Genomic DNA, 26,956 nt, shown 5'->3' with positions numbered 1-26,956 from the left:
CACAAGGGCCCCGCTTAAACTTCCCTCCCCTGCGGTAACGATTTTCTACATTTACCAGATCCACCAACCCCTGAAACTCCAAATCTCCACCGTTCATCTCAATTTGTCTAAACTATTTATACAGCCTCAGTCTCACCATTTCCCTTCGCTCAAACCCCTCTCTCTATAATCATAAACCCCTGAGAGAGAGTGTTTGTCTACTTCTTCCTCCTCTTAACAAAAATCTCAGATCCAAGCCTCTAGTAACCCTAACTATGGCTTTGTTGGTGGAGAAGACCACTAGCGGCCGTGAGTACAAGGTCAAGGACATGTCTCAGGCCGACTTCGGTCGCCTCGAGATTGAATTAGCCGAGGTTGAAATGCCTGGTCTAATGGCTTGCAGAGCCGAGTTTGGCCCTGCTCAGCCTTTCAAGGGCGCTAAAATCACCGGCTCCCTTCACATGACCATTCAGACCGCTGTACTCATCGAGACCCTCACTGCCTTGGGCGCCGAGGTCCGCTGGTGCTCTTGCAATATTTTCAGCACTCAGGACCACGCCGCCGCCGCCATAGCTCGTGACTCCGCCTCTGTATTCGCCTGGAAGGGTGAGACCCTCCAGGAGTACTGGTGGTGTACCGAGCGCGCTCTTGACTGGGGTCCCGGCGGTGGCCCAGATCTGATCGTGGATGATGGTGGTGATGCTACACTTTTGATCCATGAGGGTGTTAAGGCTGAGGAGATTTATGAGAAGACTGGGCAGCTTCCTGATCCGTCTTCAACCGATAATGCTGAGTTTCAGATTGTTTTGACGATTATTAGGGATGGGTTGAAGACAGATCCCAAGAAGTATCACAAGATGAAGGAAAGATTGGTGGGTGTTTCTGAGGAGACTACCACTGGAGTTAAGAGGTTGTACCAGATGCAAGCTAATGGAACTTTGTTGTTCTCTGCTATTAACGTTAATGATTCTGTCACCAAGAGCAAGGTATTGCTTGTACTTACTAAATTTTTGGGCTTTAGATCTGGCTTGGATCTGGGTCCTCATGGTTTAGATCTGCTACCTTTTTGCTAAAATTGTTTGTTTTATATTTCAGTTCCTCTACTATTTCACCTGGTTGTTTTCGTCTATTATGACATCTAACATCTGGGTATAGATTAGATTGATTTGAATGAACTACCCATTTTTCTTGCTAAAAATTGGATAATAAACTACTTATACTTAATTGTAAATGCTTCTTGTGTTTGCTAATTTAGTTTCAGGCCTGCTATAGTTTACTTAGTTTTATAGAGCACTAATCTGGTTAGTGATTTTAATCGCTTGAAAAATGATTTTACTATTGGTTTATGATTTATACCGAGTTTTAATTCAGATCTGTATTGATAAACTTTGGTTTTATTGTGATCTGTTATTGTTGATGAACGCAACTTAGTTTCGTTTGAATATCATGAACTTTTTCAAACTAAATTGGCGGAAATGAGTTACCAATCTAAATATTTCTTCCTCAATTATTACTATTAACGAATGCAAATATCTTTTATCACTAACAGTATTTTTGCTCTTTTAATATATCATTTTTTTTAAACTCATTATTGATATTATGGTCAACACTCATTGATACTATTATTTTTGTTGCAGTTTGATAACTTGTATGGTTGCCGCCACTCTCTCCCTGATGGTTTGATGAGGGCTACTGATGTCATGATTGCTGGCAAGGTTGCTGTTGTCTGTGGTTACGGTGATGTGGGCAAGGGCTGTGCTGCCGCCTTGAAGCAGGCTGGAGCTCGTGTGATTGTGACTGAGATTGATCCCATTTGTGCCCTTCAGGCTCTTATGGAAGGTCTCCAAGTCTTGGCCCTTGAAGATGTTGTTTCTGAGGCTGACATCTTTGTCACCACCACTGGTAACAAGGACATCATCATGGTTGATCACATGAGGAAGATGAAGAACAATGCCATTGTTTGCAACATTGGTCACTTCGATAATGAAATTGATATGCATGGACTTGAGACCTACCCTGGTGTAAAGCGCATCACCATCAAGCCCCAGACTGATAGGTGGGTGTTCCCTGAGACCAACTCAGGCATCATTGTGTTGGCTGAGGGGCGTCTCATGAATTTGGGTTGTGCCACTGGTCACCCCAGCTTCGTGATGTCATGCTCTTTCACCAATCAAGTGATTGCGCAGCTCGAGTTGTGGAGGGAGAAGGGAACTGGCAAATATGAGAAGAAGGTCTATGTTTTACCCAAGCACCTTGATGAGAAGGTTGCTGCTCTTCACCTTGGGAAGCTTGGAGCTCACCTCACTAAACTCACCAAGGAGCAGGCTGACTACATCAGCGTGCCCATAGAGGGTCCTTACAAGCCACCTCACTACAGGTATTAAGACGGGACAAAGAGAGAGAAAAACAATATATTGGGAGGGCTTGATTGTTTTTTACAATTTGAAGATGACTTGTGGTAGAATGTTAGGCTTTTTATTTTTGTAGGATTTGTGTTTTGGTGGGGAAAAGTAGGGAGGAAAGAAATGGATTGGTCTCTATTGAAGAAGACCACATGGGATTGAATAAGGTAATGGATGGGGTTGCGTGGGATGTGTATTGTAAACTGCTGCCTTTCGAGCTCTGTTGCAGCTGGTTATCAAATTTATTCACCAAAAAAGAGGATGAAAAGAGAGATTAAATATCATTTGCAATTTCTTTTTGAATGGCTATTGTTTTCTACAGTTTCTCATAGTGATTTTGCCAATTGAAATATTTTCAGACTCCATCATTTGCCATGGATACATAGAAATAGTCCCATGCTTATGCTAGGTTTTTTTTTTTTTTTTTTTTTTTTGTCAACTAGCAAATTTATAAGCAGCTTGATTGCCTAATCTAGAGACATACATGAAATAAAATTATCATATGAAGATCCCTTGAAAGAGTTAAAACATCGTGAAAAATACCACAAAGATCTGAAGGGCAATGCTGAGTTGAGTGGGTTGATCTTTCTTCTTGGAATTAGGTCTTTCAAATGCAATGGTGGAAAAACATGGTGGCCCATTATAATATGAAATTCAACATGGTTGGGGTTGGTGTTAGGTAAAGCATGTTGTTGAATGATGTGATGATGGTAACCACATGTTTCAATAACATTATAATATATTATATTTAGATTTTTTTTTCTTTGTCAAATAAAACTCCAAACTTGTGAATTGGAGCTTATGTCTCTGTGATGCTGTTTGGCATTCGATTCTAAAAATTAATTTTTTAAATAAAAATATTATTTTAGATATTATTAAAAAAAATAATTTAAAAAAATTATTTTATTATTTTAAAAATTTTATAATTAAAATTAATTAAATTTAATTTTTAATTAATATATATCAAAAAGTAATTTTTTTTAACAGCATTTTTAATAATAATATCAAACTTAGAGCGATACTCTCCCCTTCTGTTATTCTTCTTGTTTTTATTTAGGGTTTGAACCCTTCATTTTACGGCAACAGACAACCTTCTTCTGCTCCTTGGGACAGGGGAAGGCCGATTTCCTCTGACCTCTCCAATTGCTGGGATGGCTATAAATAATTTTTGTTGGGCAAGCAGCCAGAGCTTTGGGGAAGAGGGTATATTGTAGCTGCTTTGATTCTATGGGCAGGTGGCTTCAATTTCTAAGGTGACTGAATTTGGCTTGGCTATTTCTCTGAGATTGCCCTGTGAAAAGGGTGCTTGAGATGCCGTGAGGATGGATATCTTAGAGGTCGTATAGCCGACATGCTCCTGAGTATGCCAGCTGCGTCATCGATTAAGCTCTACCTATTTGCTTTTTCTGCAAATCTCTAAACTTGGACCTGCTTTTTGTTGTTTTGATTTTTGAAGCCTAATGCCATTTTTCTGGAAGCCTTGCTTATGAGTGGTGGTGATAGCCTTGCAGATTTGCTTTGTTTCTTCTTGATCGGAGGTCTCTATTATCTTCCGGTCGGCGAGGCTTGGGGGTGTGCTGTTCTCTATGTTTGCCCCAGGTGGATATGTGGGCCACTGGGCGTAGATATTGATGGGGCTGTATGGTTTTTGGGTCTCTTCACTCAATGTCTTGAATTTTGAGATTGGGTTTTGTATAGGGGCCTTTTGTCACTGAACTCTGTACTCAACTCTAATCTCAAATAAATCTCCTATATCTTTTGATATACACCATGTAGCCGAACTTGGCGGTGGCGAGGGGGTAGATTATTTAGGGACAGACAATAGACAACTGGGAGTGATAGGGACGTACCAAAAAAGGGACATCCGACATTGAACAATAATACTAATTACTGTCATTTTCTTAAATTTTTAAATTAATTTTAATTAAATTTAAAGAAAATGAGTATATATGTGTGCGCGCGCACCTTCCCATCATTGGCACAACAAAGTGAGGGCAGATGGGCCTTGCAGATGCAAAAGTAGCACCGAGGCCACCCCATGCAGAGAATGATTTGGCTTCATCAGCAGACTAGTGATCAATAAGACCAAAACATGCTGTGAAAAAAATCTACAGAGGTACAAAATTAGTTTATCATCTGTTGGCATCAGATTGGACCACCATCATCTTGATTGAAAATGCTCACTGCAGCTTCACGGGTATGAGTTCAATTAAACTGGGATAACTTCAAGGCATAGGTCTTGTTTCTTGTCCAGACTAGTTTATAAAATCTAGTAGCTGCGTACCTGTGTTTTTGTTGGAAAATTTATATGGGAGGGAAAGTAGCAAAGCCTGCACATAATCTTACCAGTTGTGATGATTTTATTATGGAAGATGGAAATAATGCCCAATAAACTGAAGACTGCAGCTTAGCAAATCCAGCTCATAGACATCATGAACTGCATCTTGGGCCTAAACTGAAATAACGACTTGAAAATCTGAAGTAGAATCGCCAGAAACTATCTTAAGATTCTGCCCACCCTGTATGGTTAAATGAACAACCTGAAAGGCAAAATGAACTTGGGCGTGAAACTAAGCTAAACGGCTACCTGTGATCAAAGAATTGAGCTGAATGGTACCTGTGATCAAAGAAGGTTCTAATACCGAGAGTTTTAAATCTCGCAATGAGAGAATATACATGAGAATGACATAATGATCTTTAGAGGCCTTCCACCATTATTCTTCAAGCAGCTTTATCCATTGAGATACTCCAAATGGCTCTTGGTTTTCTTTAAATTCAGGCTTTTAGTTGTGCTAAGATGTAGATTAGAATTCTATGGTTTCGTTGCAGAATGTGACGCCAAGGGGGAAGATGGTTTCCAGCATAATAAAATTGCTATAAATTGCTAACAACAACATCGACAGAGGATAATTTAAAAGAATTCAATACAACTTAGTAAATCGCCACGAAGTTATCTCTGCAAGAAAATTAAGCTAAGTTCTTAATCAAATACGTCAAGATTGCAGAGAGGATAAAGCACATATGGTAGATGCTTCAAAGTTAGATTATCACAAAAATCATGTTCCCTCAAAGCTTGAGGCATCAGATAGGGCTCTGTATAATGTATTAAAAGTGAGTCATGCAGTCTCCTGTGCAAAATAGTTATGTGCCATGGGAAACACACCCAAAACTGCTTTTAAGGAAAGAATGCAATATTTTTGTCTTGAAGTTGTATAACAAGTATCATGGGAAAACTTATGTGGTGCAATAGAAGTTGATGTTAGATGTGTTGTGAAGATATAAAAAAAATGGCGACACAAATTTATAATGCCAATGGCAGAGAACACTTAAAAATCGCATAACAATCAGCTTAACAGAAAGAATTATCTAAATGAATCAGAAGGACCAGACCCATTCTCTAACAGAACAATTAAAGAAAAGAACTAACAAGGGAAGTCAGCATCCCAGGACTGACAGTTATCAAATACTGAAAGAATCATAGTTGCTTGGTCATGTCTCATCTTGTTTTATCACTGGATCAGACTGGATAAACGCCCGTCTTTTATTTTTTTATCCCAAGCACTTACTCATTATACATGCAACTCATCTTTAAAAGATCATGTGTGATCATAAACTGCTGAGAAGAACCAGTGCAAGAACATCAATGATTTATGAAATTGAGTCGACAAGCTAATTTCTGTAGATGTCTATTTGCCAGGCTATCCACCTAAACCGGAGGCTGTTATAGATGCTATAACAAAACTGGAAAAGGGGACCAGAATAAGAGAGGATCATTAATAAGCAGCAACACTGCATAAGCCCTAATGGCTTGATTCAATGAAAACTGATAAGAAAAAGCATTCTACACTAGATGTTAAACAATGAATCAGTGGTAAGGCACTTTTAACACCCCCGAAAGTTCCTAGATTATCAAGGATGTTAGTACAAGGCATATTAATTATTGCATATTCTCGATGGAAAATCAGAAAATGAAATTGGGCGAGATCGCCTCTTTACAGGTTAGAACTATCCTTGAAAGTTAGTGTGAATCTCCCCTTTGGTTCATTTATGCAATCTTTTGCTCTCCACTGTAAATACATTTTCTTCGTTTTGAATCTTTTGAAGTGGAAATGAAAGACAGTGGCAAACCTCAGCCATTCATTCCTTAATTTCTCAGAGTCTCTATGGTAAGGAGGAGAATTTGTCAACAAAATATGAAAAATTGCTTTTGCTTTGATGGTCTGCCCAGAAAAAGCGAAGGGTTCTGTTGGAAATTTTGTTTTATTGATATAATTAGAATCCACTACAAGAAATCACCATCAACTGTGTCTTCCGCAAACAAGTAAAGAAAGATCAGAAACCTTAAATCTTCCACAAAAGAATGCTGAAAAAATTTAAAGGCATGAATAAAACTAAATTCCTCTAAGAAGTATCAATCATTTATTTAAATAATCTGCAAAGGACAACGCAGATCTTCCCAAAAATTGAGCTTATACCGGTGCATATAGGAAATCAAAATAAGAGTCTTAAATATACAAATTCCACACAATAAATCCCCAATTAAGACACCAAATCTAGAAATGTAATGGCACATTACCAAGTAAGTCCACAAAGTTGATGTCAAATTTAACTAGTTTGTTCTCAAATTGTTAATGCCCTCTACACCTTGTAATGACCTCACAACCTCTGCTGTAAGGATTGGCCTCTGCAGCATGACAATCATAGTAAGATGCACCTGGTTTTGTACATGGAACCATGTCCCTCTTCAGTGTCTCATAGCTTATATACTTCTTTTGCATCTCAAGAACTCTCCTGCTGATCTCTGACTCCATCTCTGGCTCTTCAGAGCCGTCTCCAATCTTCATGGTGCAACCCCTCCTCACCATGACATCAATCTCAGTGTTTTCCAGTGAAGTGAGGCCTGAAACTGAAATCCCATTGCAAATTGTGAAATGGGTATGAAGGAAAAGGAGAGCTAGAAGGCAGAGTGTGGGTTTGGACATTTTATTGGGGTGGCTTGAGTGGTTCTTGTCTTCTGTTCCCGAGTTCTTATGGACTTGTGGGAGTGAGATGCTTTGTGATTGGGAAGGGCAAAGATGGGACAAGACGTGCAAACAGCTCCCACTAGAGAATTATGTCACTTTTATTTTCTTAGGTGCAACACACTGAAATCAATGATCATTTAGTGGCGACTTTAAGAGCACTATCACCCTCTCTCCAGTTTCTATAGAGAAAAAAAATCCTCTCTATAGTCTCTGCAATTTTTCTAAGTTTCTCCAAGTAGCCGAGTTAGATTTCGATGGCCGGAGAAGTTTATCTTCGGGGTTAAAAATAAACTTTAAAGAGAAATTAAGGGAAAATTTAATAAAAATATAAAAATAAAAATAAAAATATAAAATATTAAGAGATCAAAATTAAATAATATAAAAAATAAATAAAATATAAATAAAAATATTAAATTGAAATAAAAATAAAATATTAAAAAATCATATAATAATTTTTTAAAAATATATTAAAATTTATAGATGAAATTTTAATTTTATAATTTTTTAGGATAAAAAGTAATTTTTTTTAAAGTATATATTAAAATTTAGGGTAAGTTTTAATTTTAAAAACTTTTGGAGGCGCCAAAGCCTCTAATGGACCATCTAGTTTGCGCCTATCCACTGTCCTTTGGGAGAGAGAAGGCGTTTTTCTCCGGCAAAGTTAGGTCCCCTCCCCGATTTGGGTTGTATAGTCTTGGTTTTGTTGTTTGGTTTTTACAAATCTTAGTTCTCTAGTGGTGATGGTGATTTGGTAAAAATCTGCCCTGAGAAAGTTGTTGTTGCTGAAGATATGTTTAGTTTGTTGCTTCTTAGGTCTCGTGTTGGTCCTCTGCTTCTTCGACTATAGGAGAGATTATCGAAAGGCTATTTGGGAATTATCGAGTTGGCGTTGAGTGGTTGTCGGCTTCCCACAGCTAGATGAGACTGAAAATGACATGGTCCTGCTTTTTCTCCCTCCTAAGACATTGGTGTTGAGCCCTTTAGTTCTGTGTATGGAAGAGCTAGTTTGCTAGTATTGGCTGTGGGGCGTTTTCTTTTTTGCTAAGACTAATCTTGAGTTGTCTCAGTTGTCTTTAGAGGAGGAATTTCCTGCATGGCTTTCGATGGATTGCCTTTGCTTAGTCCCATCGTCGACAACATTGGGAAAGAAGAAGCTTCTGAGTTCAGCTTAGTTGCTTTAGTTAAGGCTTCATTGTTTAGGGGCTGTGCCTATTCGTTTGGACTTGTTCGTGCCTTAAGGCTTAATTTATATGTTGCCTCTGCACTTATATTTGCCCAATGAGTTATAAAATGCAATTCTCATTTACAGATTAAGAACAAATAGCTACTTTTCGATGTATCGAAAAAAAAAAAAAAGAATCATTAAGTGGCAACTTCCCCACTCTTGTAGAAAGAAAATTTATTGGGATTGAGAGTGAAGAAGGTGAATACATGAGTTTTCATTGATCTCCAAAACACTTTTTCTCCATCTCTTGACACTAAAATGGAAGAATCATTTTCGCCTTATAATGAGGTTGGCATTAAAGCAGGTGGTTAAGAAAACATGATATATCGAATATGGAGAATCACCTAATTAAGCTTGAAGTTCAGTGTATGAAATGGGCAATTGACATGAACATTGAAAGCATGATTTCACATTTTCTTTCACTATTTGTTTAGAACAAATGTTTATTACTGAGTTTCAAAAACTAACAATTTTTTAAAGTAATTTCTTCTAATTAAAAATTGAAATACTATAATCACTTGAGTTATTATTATTATTATTATTTTATCTATCATTCCACTTTCCATTCCAATAATTAAGGTTCAAGAGACGCATTAGAAAAAATGAATATCCAAAAAAAAAAAAAATTTAAACCGCATGAAATGAATATGCAACATTTTAAAATTTATTTAAAGAAATATATTAATTAAAATAGACATAAAGAACAAGAAAATCTAAATATTACAGAATCAGATAAGCAAAAATGTGTGGTGAAGAAACAGTTCCAAGTTATATTTCTAAAATAGTAAGTGCAAATTTGGGTAAACTTTGGATGGTTTAATGTACATAAATAAAAGGATAAAGGGAAAATAAATGAGGAAGGGGTCAGTCAGACATCATAGTCTAACCCACAGCCACAGGGGTGCAAAGCAATTTGGCATTTGTGAATAAATGAGAACCCACCACCATTATTCACACTTTATTGAATTTTGCAAAACTACCTGCCTAATAACCCTTCCAGCTAGCCACAGACATGCTTTTGCCTTTTTCCCCAAAAGACCATAACTTAATATCCCAACAAATATCCACAAAATTATTATATATATATATATAAAATCATTCTTTCAAAGCAATCAAATTAAATGGATCAAGTCTTTAACTTTAACTTAAAAAAAAAAAAAAAACCGAGTGCCTAAAGCTTCTATCCTATATCGTCATTTTCTACAAAAAAATGAAAACAAAAACACAATTAGGTTACACCAAACTCACATGGCAATACCAATGGTAAACCATGCCTTTGAAGGGCTCACGGGTCCTAACACAGACTGCATGTGAGAGAGAGGCAGAGAGCAATAGCGCACCAAAAAGCCTTAGCGTTTCAATCAACACAAACACAAGGGAAAACAAAGCCCTTTCCTTGTGGTGGGCAGCCCGTTTCCATCATTGCAAACTATTGAGGAATGAGGATTCCAGCAGAGGGTTGACCAAACAACTCAGGCCCACATCCAAAAGATGTTAAGATGATACATTTCTACAGCTACTATTGTGTCACCTCCTACAAACCCTCCTCCTCCTCCTCCTCGCCATCATCATAAAGACGATAACAGAAATTGAGTAGAAACTATGCAATAAATAATTGAAAGTGACAAGAAAGATAAAGTAAGATTGCCTCACTGTGGCTTTTTTGAAAGATGAGATAAACTCGTGAAGCTGTGGGTTCAAATTGGCCTCCTTCAAATGATTTGATTACCTAATCATGCAGACTCATAAGGAAAGGTAATAAGGAGATTATTAGGTACCATGGGCAATCGTATGAGCTTACATTACCGATGCCATTTCGATTTGTGGTATCTTTTCACCTCTTTTATGGGTGGTGAGTTGAGGCAAACTAGAAAGGGCACATCCAGGGCTGCCCAAATTGCATTGTTCCTATGTAGACCTATCAGCACTCAGGAGGAGACTAGTTCTCAGTGATACCCAAGGGGCATAGCACATATGGCAAGCCAATTTGCAAACAAATATCAGAACTCAGGAGGAAACTAGTTCTCAGTGATACCCTAGGGATACAGCAAATATGGCAAGCCAATTTGCAAACAAATCAACTTTCTAGTGAATGTGTGTTACATTTCAGTATTACACTGTCAATTTCAGTGCACAGAGACTCTAGATTCTTGGAAAGCTTGATGAGGATTGTGAAGGGATTGTAGGTGATCTAAAGTCTTTAGTCTTTACTGCAGGAAGGCTATATGCCTCCACCCAAAATTTCCTGACTGAATGATGGTGAAGAACATAATTCAGATTTAACTTGCTCAGTCTGCATGCATATCTAAAAACATCCTCATCATAATGATAATGTCCCTGTGGACAACAGGTCAAGAAGATAAAGATATGCATCAAGCAAGAAAAAGAATGATAATGCTGGTGAACAATCAGGTTAAGTGAAGCAAAGCTAACGCCCAACTAAGAAAGCAGAAGAAACAGCCATTGCCTACCATCATCAATGAAAATCTATGTCATATCCACACTAATATAAATGTAATAATTGTAGAACATTGGCACTTGGGTCTGATATAAACAATAATAACAACCACCAGGAACAGTAGTATTTCAACACTATCTCATTTAAATTAAACGGATGGTTTACATCTAGTTATGCCATATATCTTTATCACATATAGTGAACATCCAAATCATTGAAAGCTCTTGAAGAAAACTTTACAAACCTGTCACTGGCCTTTACAACAATAATAGTGCTCAAAGAGAGAGATGCTCCATATTTTTAACATTTCTCACCACTCCATGGCTAGACCTTCTGTCTTCCTGCTCATCATATGGATTTGCCCTATAATTAGAATTTGCCTCTTCGTATTCAGAAGAGCCTGGTCTTTCAGTTAGGAACTGTTCCCAAAATACATCATTTACTCGAGCTGGAGCAGCAGAAGGCCCTTGATTGCTATTTGGGGCTTCCTTCGATGAAGATAAAGTTGTATCTCCATCACCTGCATTTGTGTCCACTGAGATAACCATCATATCAGATTCTTTACCATTGTCATTAAACTGTGACTCTGAATGTTTGCACATTTGCTGATGTAGTTGAGGCATCCTAGATGGATAGGGATTCCTATTGACTTGAAGTGGAGAAGATGCCAGAGTTAGATTTAGATGGCAGGAAATATGGCCATCAACTTCTTCATTAGAAGTAAAATTCTGCTGCAGCAAATGCAGTCCTGGGGTTTCATTTACAGTCACTTTTTTGGGGAAAGACGGATCCACCTTATATGCATAAGATGTCCCAGTATCTGCAAGTTCAAGTGTTTCAGCCGCAAATAGTAGACAAGATGTTCTTGGTGGTGCATCTTTTAGGTCTCCTTCAGATATTTTCCTCTGTGGACTTCCCCCATCTTCAATGGAACTCTGTGTGCTATTTGAGACCAAATTAATATCTGATACAGCTGGTGACAATTCTAGTCTCAGCTTATTTGAGAAGTCTTGATTGATAACATTCCCAAACTCGGGTCTAGAACAGCTGTGATTGTCCACAAAACTATTTTCTGCAATCAACTTTGAGTGATCAACTTGAGGCAGTCGTCTTTTCTTATTATATGCAGAAAAATCCATGGAATCTATTTTTCGAGCAAGATGTTCAATAAAGGCAGGGTTCTGAACTGCCTTCTCTAAGCAAATCAACAATTTTTCCTGCCTCTGCTCCATACTATCCATCCGCTGAGTCAGATCTTCCAACTGAAGCTTTTCAACTGACCGCTGCTGCTTGCTTCCTGCAACACTTGCCTCAAGTGAGGCCTTGTCTCGTGCAAGCCTATCTATTTCTTCCTCAAGTGCTACCCTTTCAGGATCCCCCGAAGAACCCTGAGGGTGACTATGACTGTGAATTGGTTTCCTTCGATGGATATTTTTGAGAAGATGCTTTTGATCTTTCACAAAATCTTCATTGGCAAATTCCCATCTCTCAGGATCAATCTTTCTGAATCCCTGTCATCAAATTACAGCAAGTGCTGAGACACATAATTTGAGCCAATTACAGAATAAAAAACGGGTTCCCCCCATAACATTTTGAGGAGAAAGAGATGAATGGGCTACAGCATGGAGAGAGAAAAGCAAGATGATATGATGAATTCCAGCACCACCACCAGAAGGGAAAAAAGGGAGAAAAAGAAAGGATGGCAAGAAACTTACAGAATATCAACATGTCTAGAAATAAATTTAACCATTCAGATAACACCTTTGATAAATGGGTAATTTTCCTCAACAAACAAAAAATGCAAGGTTAAATTATTTAAATCACAGAATTGCAAACAAGTAGTAATCATTTGATGCAATACAAACAGTACAATAAGTTTTTAAGAAAGCAACGAGTCACAAGAAGAAACTTAAAATTCAAGCTAAAAGGAATATCCAAGACAAAAACAATAAGTAAATGAATTCTTCACCAAGATCAAAGAACATGAATCTAGCATTCCATCATAGGTCCAACTAAACTTGAGGAAAAGATGATAGATGTAGTTTGTCTTTGAATGTAAAGGCTCTTCTATCATGCCTGAAATAACAAGAAGCACAAATTTTGACATTTACTGAAATCATAAATGTTTTAAGTTGATCCCCGTCATGTGTGCATTTGCTTGGTATTATAACAATTATATCCATCTAATTACTGTTCGAAAGCAAATACACTTGTAATTAGTCTTTATCTTGTCACTAAGACTCACCATGGTAAACCATGGTTTCATATTAAATAGTATGATTATACTATTTGTTTCTTTATATTGTTGGTGATTCTGGATTTAAATGATGATTTTATAATTATCAATTTACCTTCAAACCACCAAATCGGCAGTTTGAGATGATTTTAAATTTTTATATTCCCATTTTATACAATAACCATTTATATATTTAAAACAGGGTAGTTTAATAATTTTCATATAATTTAAATGTTATTAAACCATATACTATAGCATTCGAGACATGTTAACAATAAAAACTATACTGAGACAATACATTAATAAACCACACTACAATGTCAAGCTTTCCAAGTATATCAAATTCTTCTATTTTTTGTTCTCCTATGCTAAATTTAAGCTTTGAGGATATGATGGTTAACACTAAGGATTAACAATTTACTTCACCATATCTCGAATTAGAGAACACTACAAAATCATAATCAACCATTGAACTGTCTCACTTCCATCAATAAAAGGAAAAAAAAAAAAAATTTGCAAGCACCAAAAACAAGGTTCAAACATAAAATAATACCGCTAATCACAAAATACCAATAACAAATATATTTTAAAAAAAACACTCACATATGTATTTAATTGCCTGATGAAGCTGGAGAAATTGTTGTGCTTGAAGTAAGTAGGAAGGAGGAGTCGAGCGAATTCTGGAGGATTCCATACCACGAAGCTGTTCTTGTTCGAGCTCCAGGACACGATCTCATCCGTCGACGAGTCATCCACCATATCGTACGTCTTCAATAAGAACGGTGCCGGTCCTCCGCCTCCTCCGCCCAACACGGCGGAGGAGGCTGAGCTTGGGGCCACTTCCATTTGACTCTCTCTGACTTTGGAATTAATAATTTTGCAATTAGAGATAGGATAATCGAGGGATTAATAGAATTGGAGGTATGTGGATCCAATTGAGAACAAACCCTAGCTCAGCTTTAGAGGGAAAATAGGGAGATGATCGAGAAGGGAGACAGATAATTGAAGGAAAATTCGGACATTAGATGAATGTTAGAATGAACATGTTCGACCGTACGGTTTGTCAAGCCTTTATGCCACGTCAGTTATTCAGTTTCTATAACTATTTTCTGGGATTTTATTTTTAATTTTATTTCATATTTCTCCAAAAAAAAAGCTATTCTGAAATTGTCGAATTCTTTCTATATTTTTTTTCAATTTATAAAATTGAATAAATGAATATTTTTATGTTGAATTTCTAAATTTATATAGATTTTCTTTTGAATAAATTATTTATAAAATATGTTTAATTATTATTTATTTTAAAATAAAAGTTTTCTAAATTAAAAATAAATAATTTCTTTTATTTCAAACATTAAAATTTATAAAAGAATTAAATTAAATTAAATTAAATTTTTACAAAATTGAGAAAGTATAATTTTAAATTATTTATAAGGAAAAAATTCAACTAAATTTTCACATAATCATACTTAATTTTTATTTTTTTTAAATATTTTTTTTTTAACTAAAAAGAATTCAACTCTTTCATTTCAAATTAATAATCGACAAAAAGAAATCAATTCCTTCTTTAAAAAAAAACATATCAGGATTTCTCACGTTTTAAGTATTTTGTTTTAGGAGAGAAAAATAGATATATGCTTCTTTAGGTGCTGAGTAGATGTCACAGATGTAGTTTTCTGCACATTTAACTCAACTTAACTCAACTAAGTTTTTATCTCAAAAATTTAGGGTTGGCTATATGGATTTGCTAGGGTTGGCTATATGGATTTGCTTTCTCCACTTTAAATGATTTTAGGTTAAATCCTCAGAACTGTGTAATGTTTATAGGTCATATTGTATTAGTATCCTCCAAGTCAATTTAGGTCTACCTCTTTTTTTCTTTCTATCCTCTAACTTAATATGCTCTGCTTGTCTAACTGGAGCCTCCGTATGTCTACACTTCACATGACCAAACCACCTTAATCTCCCTTCTCTCAACTTATCCTCAATTTGCACCACTACTACCTTTTCTCTAATACTCTCATTACGGACTTTATCTAGTCTAGTATGGCCACTCATCCACCTTAACATTGTCATCTCCGCAACTCTTATCTTAGATGCATACGACTCATTCAGTGCCCAACACTCACTACCATATAACATAGCCGGTCGTATGGTTGTATGGTAAAATTTTCCTTTCAACTTATTGGGAATCTTGCAATCGCATAGAACTCCCGTGGTACGTCTCCACTTCAACCATCCGGCTTTAATCCTATGACTAACATCCTCCTCACATCTCCCATCTACTTGAAGGACTGAGCCGAGATATTTAAAGTGATTACTTTGGAACAGTACCACTCTATCCAAACTAACTCATTCCCTGTCACCAATTTGACCTTCACTAAACTTGCGATGCATGCATTCTGTCTTCGTTCTACTTAACTTAAAGTCCTTTAACTCTAGAGTACTTCTCCAAAGCTCTAGCTTTTTATTGACTCCTTCTCGCGTTTCATCTATCAGAACAATATCATCCGCAAACATCATGCACCAAGAGATACTCTCTTGTATATGTTTCATCAATTAATCTAAAACTAATTTAAAAAGGTAAGGGCTTATAGCTGATCCTTAGTGTAATCCAATTAAGATCGGAAAATCTCTTGTGTCCCCTTCCATTGTGTGCACAATAGTAGTTGCTCTTTCATACATATCTTTCAACACTTGTTTGTATCTAATAGATACCCTCTTTTGTTCTAACACATTCTATAAGACATCTCTTGGAACACTATCATAAGCTTTCTCCAAATCAATAAAAACCATGTGTAGATCTTTCTTTACATCTCTATATTTCTCCATCAAGCTTCTAATGAGAAAGATCACTTCCATAGTTGAACGACTGAGCATGAAGCTAAATTGATTGAGAGAGATAGAAGTATCATTACGTAGTCAATGCTCCACAACTCTCTCCCACAGCTTCATAGTATGGCTCATGAGTTTAATACTCCTATAGTTTGAGCACTCTATATGTCTTTTTTATTTTTAAAAATAGGTACTAAAATACTCCTCCTCTATTCATCAGGCATTTTCTTTGAGTTTAGATCTTGTTAAATAATTTAGTTAACCATGCCACTCCCATATCTTTTAAACACTTCCACACTTCAATTGGTATTCTATCGGGTCCACAGGCTTTACCCACTTTCATTCTCTTAAGTGCTTCATTCACTTCTAAAGATCTAATCCTTCTAGTATAATTCATATTATTTTCTATTGTTCTATAGTCTATATTCACGCTATTACCATTTTGACTATTATTAAAGAGATCATTAAAATAATTTTTCCATCTTTCTTTAATGTCATCATCTTTCACCAACAATTTTCCTTCTTTATTCTTAATGCACCTAATTTGATTGAGATCTTGATATTTTTTTTCTCTCCTCCTTGCTAATCTATAAATATCTTTCTCCCCTTCTTTAGTTTCAAGTTTCTCATATAACTTTTCAAAGGCCTGTGCTCTTACTTGACTAACTGCCTTTTTTGCCTATTTCTTTGCTATCTTGTACTCTTCATATGCCTTATTATTATCACATTTAGGTAATTTCTTATACCATTCCATTTTTCTCTTCACTGCCTTTTGTACTTCCTCATTCCACCACCATCTCTCTTTTGAGGGTGGTTCATGTCCTTTAGACTCTCCGAGTACTTTTCTAGCTACTTCTCTAATCTTTAATGCCATCTGTATCCACATATCATTGGCCTCCATATCCAGCTTCCATGCTTCGGACTCAAGAAACTCATTTTTTAACTTCACTTGCTTTACTCCTTTGAACTCCCACCACTTTGTTCGAGCTACACTATTTCTTCTGATCTTACTTGAATTGTTCCTAAACTTGACATCTAAGACCACTAACCGATGTTGACTTGTTAAAGTCTCTCCTGGAATGACCTTGCAATCTCACTAAATGTGACTCTCTTTTTATAAAGTAGGTATTTGCTAGTATTAGGTCGTATGCTATAGCAAAATCTAAGATACTTTTTCCCTTCTCATTTCGACCGCCAAAGCCAAAACCTCCATGAACATTTTCATAACCTTGCCTATCACTTCCTACATGTCTATTCAAATCTCCATCAGTGAAAACATTCTCTTCATTCGATATGTTTTACATTAAATCATCCATATCTTCTCAAAACTTTTGTTTACTCTCACTATCTAGTCCTATTTGTGGGGCATAAGCACTAACTACATTTATTGTTTCTCCTTCTAGTACTATTTTTACTAGTATAATTCTATCTCTTACTCTTTTCACAGCTATTACAGCATCTTTAAATGTCCTGTCTATGATTATATGCACTCCGTTCTTATTTATCTCTTTTCCGGTAAACCACAGTTTGTACCCTGAATTACCCACTTACTTGCTTTTCTCTCCTACCCATTTAGTCTCCTGAATGCAAACAATATTCACCATTTTCCTTTACAAGGTATCCACAAGCTCCATTAATTTATAAGTACCAATCCTGATCCTCCTCCTATCCTGCTTCTTTCTATTTCTAATTGGTCTCCTTCTATGATATCTTCTATTGTTTTCTGCACATTTAATAAAGAAAAAAAATATCATTTTTGTGGATTGAATAATCTGTATTTGAAAATAGATAATAATTTCAATAATGGTCTTTTTGACTTCAACTTGGCTCTCAAGATTCTCGCCTGCCATAAGCAACGCACATGCAACCCGGGAATATACGGTGACCACAACAAAGAAAATGTCGATGCTTATTCAATAGATCCTTATGCAAGCAGTATGAAATCAAGCACAAATGAAAAGTTAAAGAATGTTATTCACTGATGGTGGACATCTAAACATTATAGACGAGTGAGATGCTGGAATTCAGTTGCTTAACATAGAGACTTAGGAGATGGGTGAGAAGAAGAGAGTAATTTTCTTTAGTGAGACCATGCACCTCCCGGACAATACATCCACAATATCTGAAGTTTCATGATGAGCAGTTTTATATACAAGGAGATTAGATAGCTTACGTGATAGCAAATTCTAGTTTAGCATTACTCTAACAAGAACTTTCATAAAACTCAACTCAACTCAACTAAGCCTTTATCCCAAAAATTTGGGGTCGGCTATATGGATTCGCTTTCTCCACTCTGAATGATTTTGGGTTAAATCCTCAGAAATGTGTAATGCTTCTAGGTCATGTTATACTACTATTCTCCAAGTCAATTTAGGTCTACCCCTTTTTTTCTTTCTATCCTCTAACCTAATGTGCTCTACTTGTCTAACTGGAGCCTCTGTATGTCTACGCTTTACATGACCAAACCACCTCAATCTCCCTTCTCTCAACTTATCTTCAATTGGCACCACTCCTACCTTTTCTCTAATACTCTCATTACGAACTTTATCTAGTCTAGTATGGCCACTCATCCACCTTAACATTCTCATCTCTGCAACTCTTATCTTAGATGCATACGACTCTTTCAGTGCCCAACACTCACTACCATATAACATAGCCGGTCATATGGCTGTACGGTAAAATTTTCCTTTTAATTTATTGGGAATCTTACGATCACATAAAACTACCGTGGCACTTCTCCACTTTAACAATCCGGCTTTAATTCTATGACTAACATCCTCCTCACATCCCCCATCTACTTGAAGGACTGAGCCTAGATATTTAAAGTGATTACTTTGAGGCAGTATCACTCCATTCAAACTAACTCCTTTCCTATCACCAGTTTGGCCTTCACTGAACTTGCAATGCATGTATTCTATCTTCGTTCTACTTAACTTAAAACCCTCTGACTCTAGAGTATTTCTCCAAAGTTCTAGCTTTCTATTGACTCCTTCTCGTGTCTCATCTATCAGAACAATATCATCCGCAAACATTATGCACCAAGGAATACTCTCTTGTATATTTCGTCAGTTCATCTAAAACTAATGTAAAAAGGTAAGGGCTTATGGCTGATCCTTGGTGTAATCCAATTGAGATTGGAAAATTTCTTGTGTCCCCTCCCACTGTGCGCACAATAGTAGTTGCTTCTTCATAAATATCTTTCAATACTTGTATGTACCTAATAGATACCCTTTTTTGTTCTAACACGTTCCATAAGACCTCTCTTAGAACACTATCATAAGCCTTCTCCAAATCAATAAAAATCATGTGTAGATCTTTCTTCACATCTCTATATTTCTCCATCAAGCTTCTAATGAGAAAGATCGCTTCTATAGTTGAACGACCGGGCATGAAACCAAATTGATTGAGAGAGATAGAAGTATCATGACGGAGTCGATACTCCACAACTCTCTCCTACAACTTCATAGTATGGCTCATGAGTTTAATTCCCCTATAGTTTGAGCAACTCTGTATGTCTTCCTTATTTTTAAAAATAGGTATTAAAATACTCTTCCTCCATTCATCAGGAATTTTCTTTGAGTTTAGAATCTTATTAAATAATTTAGTTAACCATGCCACTCCCATATCTCCCAAATACTTCCACACTTCAATTGGTATTTCATCGGGTCCATAGACTTTACCCACTTTTATTCTCTTAAGTGCTTTCTTTACTTCTAAAGATATAATCCTTCTAGTATAATTCACATTCTTTTCTATTGCTCTATAGTCTATATTTACGCTATTACCATTTTAACTATTATTAAAGAGATCATCAAAATAATTTCTCCATCTTTCTTTAATGACTTCATCTTTCACTAACACTTGTCCTTTTTTATCCTTAATACACCTAACTTAATTGAGATCTTTATATTTCTTTTCTCTCCTCCTTGCTAATCTATAAATATCTTTCTCCCCTTCTTTAGTTCTAAGTTTCTCATATAATTTTTAAAGGCTGTGCTCTTGCTTGACTAATCGCATTTTTGCCTTTTTCTTTGCTATCTTGTCTGTTCATATGCCTCATTATTATCACATTTAGGTAATTTCTTATACCATTCCCTTTTTCTCTTCTTGCCTTTTGTACTTCCTCATTCCACCACCATCTCTCTTTTGAGGGTGGTCCTATCCTTAGACTCTCCAAGTACTTTTCTAGCTACTTGTCTAATCTTTGATACCATCTGTATCCACATATCATTAGCCTCCATATCCAGCTTCCATACTTCGGATTCGAGAAGCTCATTTTTGAACTTCACTTGCTTTACTCCTTTGAACTCCCACCACTTTGTTCGAGCTACACTATTTCTTCTGACCTTACTTGAATTGTTCCTAAACTTGACATCCAAGACCACCAACCGATGTTGACTTGTTAAAGCCTCTCCTAGAATAACCTTGCAATCCTTGCATAGAGCTCTATTTGTCTTCCTAGTTAAGAGGAAGTCAATTTGGCTTCTATGTTGCCCACTTTTGAAAGTCACTAAATGTGGCTCTCTTTTTATAAAGTAGGTATTTGCTAGTATCAGGTCGTATGCTATAGCAAAATCCAGGATGCTTTTTCCCTCCTCATTTCGACTGCCAAAACCAAAACCTCCATGAACATTCTCATAACCTTGTCTATCACTTCCTACATGCTCATTCAAATCTCCACCGATGAAAACATTCTCTTCATTCGGTATGCTTTGCATTAAATCATCCATATCTTCCCAAAACCTTTGTTTACTCTCACTTTCTAATCCTATTTGTGGGGCATAAGCACTAACTATATTTATTGTTTCTCCTTCTAGTATTAGCTTTACTAGTATAATTCTATCTCCTACTCTTTTCACAAATTCTTTGCGTCTTTCAATGTCTGTATATGATTATGCCCACTCCGTTCTTATTTCTCTTCTTTTCGGTAAACCACAGTTTGTACCATGAATTACCCACTTCCTTGCTTTTCTCTCCTACCCATTTAGTCTCCTGAATGCAAGCAATATTTACCCTTCTCCTTTCGAAGGTATCCACAAGCTCCATCAATTTTTCTATAAGTGATCCAACATTCCAAGTACCAACTTTGATCCTCCTCCTATCCTGTTCCTTCCTAATTGGTCTCCTTTTATGATATCTTCTATTGTTTTTTATGTCTATCTTGTGTTCTGTTCCACTATTTATTCTACTATCTGTCCTATGGACTAACTTCTTTACCCACACCCGTCCATGATGTGAGAACCCTTGCTCACTTAACACTACACCGGCGACCACAGCAGAAAATGGCGATGCTTCAGTGAACGCCTACACCCTTGCACATTTCTCACTACAAGGGCTCAAATGTAGCGTCGTTAGTAGAGGACATCAACGCTTTATATCATTTGAATCCATATCATAGGACTTAAGTGTGGCGAGAAGAAGAGAGTAATTTTCTGGTTGTCACCTCCCGCAACACTCCTCCAGTTTTATCAGGGATTAGAGAGCTCTAAGCGCAAACTATTTAGGCGGAGTTGACAAGAACTTTCATAGAGAATCATTTTAATGCAATGCAACAATAAATAAATGGTTATGAATGCATGTATAAAGGAAAGTAAATTGAAAAACAAGCATTTTTGTAATCAACAATGTAGAATGCAGTGATTTTTTATGCACCACACTTAATAGTATAGACTTTCAATAGGTTGTTTCCTGAATAGGATCCAATGATACTAAATATAATTTCTTTTTTAAATAAAAATGAGAGGTAAACAAACAATCTCAATTTCTTGATAGAAAATAAAGTACAACAGAAATAAGCAGCCAACCATAAAGTAATGATTAAAGCCAGGAAACCGGCAGAATTTATAGCAGCAAGGTATATCATATATACCGATCAATATATATATTTAATTTCATGTACGTGTATTGAAAATATGTATTACTGTGTAAACAATCAAATGCAGAATTTGGGGTATTCTTCAGGACCAATGGACTCTGCTACCCTTAGGAAGCAAGCAATCCACCATCATTTTCCTCACATACATACTAACGATAGGTATCGTGTTGTGGTTACTGGTGAGCTCCACTGTACAAGCAAATCACTCGCTCAAGTAACCATGTAAATACATAACTCAAAAGAGAGAGATAGAATCATGTAAATACATAAGAAATAGGAAAGAAAGGAAAAAAAGGGAAAAAAAATCCCTAATAAAAACTTCAGCTTGCCATTTTTGTCTTCTTGTCTATCTCTCAAGTTCTTGTTTACAAAGTGGGCAACAAGATATAATTCTGAGCCAGTGATCTACACACTTGAGGTGAAACATATGGGAACATGGCAATTGCTTCACTTCTTCCTTGTCTTTATACTTGGCTAGGCAAATACAGCATTCCTGTCAATGCCATTTCAATCATATTAAGAAAAAATTCGTTGGACTGATTATGAAAGACGTGTAAACTATTTACTCCTTGGTTGTATACTAATAAGCAACTTTTTTTGGATGAAACTAATACGCAACTTTAGTTCCCTTTACTCAACAAATTAGCTAGGACTTACTGGATCTTCATTTGCAAGGGTTGAATTGCAATCAACACCAGTGCCAAACTCCGAATTGGTTTCGACTGCTTTATATTTCCAGCTTGGTAGACTGGAGATTTGATCATCAGATGCCCCTCTTTCAGCAGACCCCATATGCATGTTGTAACCAAGAATGCTGCTAATGAGTGGCACACAACAACATAGCAGCAGAAACAGTAGAAAAGGAAATGAGTAGCTCAGAGCATTCCAAGCGAGCATAGAGATGCAGAGCACATGGAGTTTGGGAGCTCGGTGGAAAGATCCAAAGCGAGAATCAAAGACCCAAACATTACCCATCACAAACCATATTGCAAAAAATAGCTCCAGTGAAGTCCGGCATTTGTTCATCAGATGAGAGCACCTGAATAAACTAAATACAAATCAAAGGACATACAGAAAAGTTGTTAAGTTCTTTATCATTCCTTCAGTCGAATGAAAAAAACATCAGGAATTTTAACGTGTTGAACGCAAAAGAATTACAACTCTGTCCCTAGTAATTATGCCTTTAATCATGATTTAATAGTCTTAAGCTATATGATTATCCAGTGATAGACAATATTTTCACTTCTTTTCATTTCATGGTTATATTATATAATTTTAAGATTATTGTTCATTACTGTTCATTGAACCCCAAGGTATATACCAATTTCTAGCAAGAATATGAACTCATTTCTTAATTTTTAATTCAGAGACAGACTTTTCACCCTTGTAGTCCTTGATTTATAAAATATGTATAATTTACACTATATTTTGTCATTCTGCAAGAGGCCTAAAGTTTTAACATAAAGATTTAGCCCCTATAAAACAAGTAACATTCTAAGAAAATAACTATATCCAGGGAGTTGGAAGTATAGAAAACCTGGAGCCGTCACTGCCCCTCTGCTGCTCCAAATCAGAAAGGCCAAAACCATCTCCCTGAGTCGCATTAACTTGCCGGTAGCGCCCATAGATTAGCAGCAGGCTAAGGAGACAGCCAATATCATAACCAACAATCCATATTCTCATAGGCCAAACAGGTTTCTCCCTCTTCGAAATTGCCAAAGTGAATGTGGTCATAGTTATTTGAACAATCAAAGCTATAAACTCCAGCATCATCCAAGTGCTAGAATTGAAAGGATTAGACCCAAGATTGGATCTTGAACCATTCTGGTAGTGGAATACTCTTCTCAAGAAGATGAACCACCTTGCTCTTGATATCCTCATTGCCATTCTAATCAAGAAAGTAGATGGCGGAGTACGAGAAGACCTGCTTCTGGTGATCACAGGGCCACGATCTTCTCCGATTGCAGAATTTGCTGAAAATGAAACTGTGGTACCAGAATTACACAACGAGTCTAATGGAGAGAAATACCGGGTATTCATTTGGGAATATTAAAGGTATAAATTTTAGGATTTGAGCATTCAACTGCTCAAAAATGGAAAAAAGACTGGTTTGGTGAAAAAGTACAAGATTTAGTAATCAAGCTATAGCATGATCTCATACGAGAGTTAAATGGAATTAACCGGAAACGGAAGACCAGCATGAATTCTATGTGACCGATAGTATGGTAAATCACAGATATTGTATTGGGAATCACACGAATGGATTGAAAATAGATTCTAATTGAAAGCTTTAGATGATCATGAGATTTCAGTGAGGCAAAAATGCAAATACCAGCAGAGCTGAGTGGTAGGACCAAATACTAGAGCCTGTTAGCTGCAATTCTTGAAATCCCAGAATTCTATGCAATGAAAATCTCAACCTTCAAACGTAAATCATGGTTACTTGCCCCAGCTCCAAAATCTCTCAAAACAAAGAAATCAAAGAGTTAAAAAACTGAAAAGGGTATTCGGAAATAAGCCTGATATAAAAGAAAAAAAGGGCCTTTATCGTCGAATCTTTGGCTTAACAAAGAACCGGAAACAAAGATCCCCAAAGCACAACAAAACTTGAGAAACTCAAGAGGGTATTTAAGCAAGGACTTGAATAAGCACAAGACACTCAGAAGAGAAGTGTAAGTAGAAAGGTTGTAGAATAAAGAAAGAGAAGCAGATTGAGGGGTTGGGAGAATATGACAGGAAGATGAAGGTTGGGTTTCAGATGGTGACCAAGAATCAACTGCAAAAGCCAAAATAGCTTTGCTTTGAGTCCAAGGGAATAGGCAAGTATGGAGAGAAGCTAGCTAACCGTTGGCCTAACTTGCCTCTGGTTTTTGTTTCTTAAGTAAGCAAAGCTGAGATAGAGAGAGCAAGCGGCAACTGCTTCTTCAACTGCAAATGCCTCTTTCTCTGACACAAAATGAGGGCAAAAGAAAGGATTTTTTTAAAAAAGTTAAAATGTCACTTTGGCCCTTAATTGTCCAGGAGGCAAAGAGATAGCTGACTGGTAATTGATATTTAATCTCTTGATTTATTGTTTTTTTAATTATGCAATTATAATGTTGAAACATAAAGGGTTTTTGAATTCTGGCGGGTACAGTAACTGTGGGATTCTGATTCTACGGTGGTGGGAGGTTGGCGACCTAATCCAACGTAGAAAGCATCTTCCCTTACCATGTTAGGCTGCAGAAGGATATGGCCCCTCAGTCCTACATGTTGTTTGTAAACTTGCTTTGCATCATGAACACGTCTTGTGCAGGGAAGCGTAGGACCCCTGACCCTTAAAATTTTGGCCATGCTTGTGCTTATGAAAAACTTATTTACAACCAATGCATCGTAAAATTAAAATATAAATAATGTGATATGTGGATGTATAATGTGTTTTAAATTCATCATTTAAAAAAAATATCTTTGTATTAATAATTGAATTCATATCCAATCCATTTGATTAATAATAATAATATCATAAAATAGAGTTAAATGATAAAAAAAATATTTATATGATTAATCTCAACTAATTTAAATTAATATTTAATTATTATTATTATTATATATATTTAATTAATTATTGACTCCATTCTCATATTTTAATTAGTATTCAATAGACTAGTACTTTCCAATTCTTAAAATATAAACAAAATCACATTGCTGACACTGCAAATTAAGTTATCTTCATCAAAAATATATTGAAAGGGAGGATTTATAAAAAAGTAATACTATTAATTTTTTAACTTTTATGTTTGCTTAATTGACTTGCATTTGACCATACCATTACAACAGGAAGGAAACAAAACAATTTGCAGAGAACAAAAAATTTGCAAGTGGTTTGATATAAGAACACTTTGAGTGAGGAGAAAAATTAAAAAAAAAAAAAATCTAAGTTACTTGATTGACCCATATATGAATGCGTGGACCAATGTGGATTCAGCATGCATAGAGTAAGGGAATGTTGATGTTCAAGACTTACCTAGAAAAACCGAGCGGATTATTCAATAGTCTGTGTAATATTCTTTCTCACTCATATTCATGTTGGGTTTATTCTCTTAAACTCACGAAGGACACATTTTTATGGGTGAGGGAACACTGCACACTATGTATAGTGTACTCTTCTACCATTTTTGCGAGCGTTCTTGTTCAGTTTCATGTTTATTTGATAGCTTTCCCGTCCAGCCATCCTCACAAATCATGCCGGTTTTCTTGATCTAAAAACAGTGTATCCCATTGCTATTCCAAATGCTAGCCCACATCCGTAGCCCATCAATACAACTTTGTATCCAAACCCATTTTGAAGCTCTCAATCATCATCTTGTTGGAAGTTTGATGTTGCTGTTTCTTGTCCTTTACCATCATTTTATTGCAGAGTTTTGATAGCTGAAATCCACATAATCCAGAGTTGCCCTGGTATGAACTATTTTCAAATGCGTAGAATTGCTTTCCTTGAGGTGTTGGTCCTTCTAGCTGGTTATATGACGGATCTAAAACTTCAAGAAATGTCAAAGCTGCCAATTGATTAGGAATTATCTCAATGAGTAGATTGAAACAATGATTCAGGAATCTCAGTCAGACAGAGAATTAAAGTATAAGTTCATTAACTGTAAAGCTCTCGTCTCAGGTGCCTGAAGTTTTCAGGTACTTCTCCAGTAAAGCCATTGACAGACGAATCCAGGGAGTCAAGCAGAGTACAGTTGCCCAACTATGATGGTACCTCACCAAATAAACTATTATCGCTCAAGTCAATGGTTTGCAAGAAACTTAATTGCCCAATTTCTGGTCCCAGTTTACCAGAAATTTCGAAACAAGAGAGGCTTACAGAGACTTCGCTGTGGGTAACATACTAACATTGTCACATTCAACGCCTAACATGAGCACATGGAGTTGGGTCAGAA

The 26,956-nt window shown here is 36.3% G+C and overlaps 4 protein-coding genes across 6 annotated transcripts; 1 reads left to right on the top strand and 3 right to left on the bottom strand.

The window, feature by feature from the left end:
* Positions 1–138: 138 nt before the first annotated feature.
* On the top strand, positions 139–2,684 carry LOC110671646 (adenosylhomocysteinase). The gene is made up of 2 exons (XM_021834168.2): positions 139–965; positions 1,617–2,684. Exons 1-2 carry the CDS (start codon positions 255–257, stop codon positions 2,361–2,363), a joined length of 1,458 nt encoding a protein of 485 aa, XP_021689860.1. The 5' UTR covers positions 139–254; the 3' UTR covers positions 2,364–2,684.
* Positions 2,685–6,777: 4,093 nt separating this feature from the next.
* On the bottom strand, positions 6,778–7,631 carry LOC110671636 (protein RALF-like 24). Its single transcript, XM_021834146.2, has one exon. It carries the CDS (start codon positions 7,361–7,363, stop codon positions 7,010–7,012), a length of 354 nt encoding a protein of 117 aa, XP_021689838.2. The 5' UTR covers positions 7,364–7,631; the 3' UTR covers positions 6,778–7,009.
* Positions 7,632–11,180: 3,549 nt separating this feature from the next.
* LOC110671668 (heat stress transcription factor A-5) lies at positions 11,181–14,387 on the bottom strand. The gene is made up of 2 exons (XM_021834201.2): positions 13,928–14,387; positions 11,181–12,599 (listed from the first exon to the last, which is right to left on the bottom strand). The coding sequence occupies exons 1-2, from the start codon at positions 14,168–14,170 to the stop codon at positions 11,364–11,366; spliced, it is 1,479 nt and encodes a 492-aa protein (XP_021689893.2). The 5' UTR covers positions 14,171–14,387; the 3' UTR covers positions 11,181–11,363.
* Positions 14,388–21,965: 7,578 nt separating this feature from the next.
* LOC110671684 (E3 ubiquitin-protein ligase At4g11680) lies at positions 21,966–25,062 on the bottom strand. Of its 3 annotated transcripts, XM_058136825.1 has the most exons (4): positions 24,367–25,061; positions 23,572–24,019; positions 22,692–23,082; positions 21,966–22,527 (listed from the first exon to the last, which is right to left on the bottom strand). In XM_058136825.1, exons 2-4 carry the CDS (start codon positions 23,919–23,921, stop codon positions 22,381–22,383), a joined length of 888 nt encoding a protein of 295 aa, XP_057992808.1. In that variant the 5' UTR covers positions 23,922–24,019; positions 24,367–25,061; the 3' UTR covers positions 21,966–22,380. The 3 variants fall into 3 exon arrangements, with proteins under 3 accessions (XP_057992808.1, XP_021689913.2, XP_021689914.2); XM_021834221.2 differs by having other exon boundaries at positions 23,572–25,062; XM_021834222.2 differs by having other exon boundaries at positions 22,692–23,073; positions 23,572–25,059.
* Positions 25,063–26,956: the final 1,894 nt, after the last annotated feature.

The sequence above is a fragment of the Hevea brasiliensis genome, chromosome 15 (genome assembly GCF_030052815.1).
Source record: "Hevea brasiliensis isolate MT/VB/25A 57/8 chromosome 15, ASM3005281v1, whole genome shotgun sequence".
NCBI classification, from domain to species: domain Eukaryota; kingdom Viridiplantae; phylum Streptophyta; class Magnoliopsida; order Malpighiales; family Euphorbiaceae; genus Hevea; species Hevea brasiliensis.
The sequence above is the reverse complement of the archived record's forward strand: the minus strand, read 5'-3'. Positions and strand labels throughout refer to the sequence as shown.

Excerpts from the sequence above, each read along its gene's own strand:
- LOC110671646 (XM_021834168.2), top strand. The coding sequence starts at position 255 with ATGGCTTTGTTGGTGGAGAAGACCACTAGCGGCCGTGAGTACAAGGTC. Across the intron at positions 966-1,616 it reads ATTCTGTCACCAAGAGCAAG|TTTGATAACTTGTATGGTTG; the intron begins GTATTGCTTGTA and ends TTTTTGTTGCAG.
- LOC110671636 (XM_021834146.2), bottom strand. The coding sequence starts at position 7,363 with ATGTCCAAACCCACACTCTGCCTTCTAGCTCTCCTTTTCCTTCATACC.
- LOC110671668 (XM_021834201.2), bottom strand. The coding sequence starts at position 14,170 with ATGGAAGTGGCCCCAAGCTCAGCCTCCTCCGCCGTGTTGGGCGGAGGA. Across the intron at positions 12,600-13,927 it reads TCAGGCAATTAAATACATAT|GGATTCAGAAAGATTGATCC; the intron begins GTGAGTGTTTTT and ends ATTTGATGACAG.
- LOC110671684 (XM_021834221.2), bottom strand. The coding sequence starts at position 24,074 with ATGAATACCCGGTATTTCTCTCCATTAGACTCGTTGTGTAATTCTGGT. Across the intron at positions 23,083-23,571 it reads AGGGGCAGTGACGGCTCCAG|TTTATTCAGGTGCTCTCATC; the intron begins GTTTTCTATACT and ends ATTTGTATTTAG. Across the intron at positions 22,528-22,691 it reads CCCTTGCAAATGAAGATCCA|GAATGCTGTATTTGCCTAGC; the intron begins GTAAGTCCTAGC and ends TGGCATTGACAG.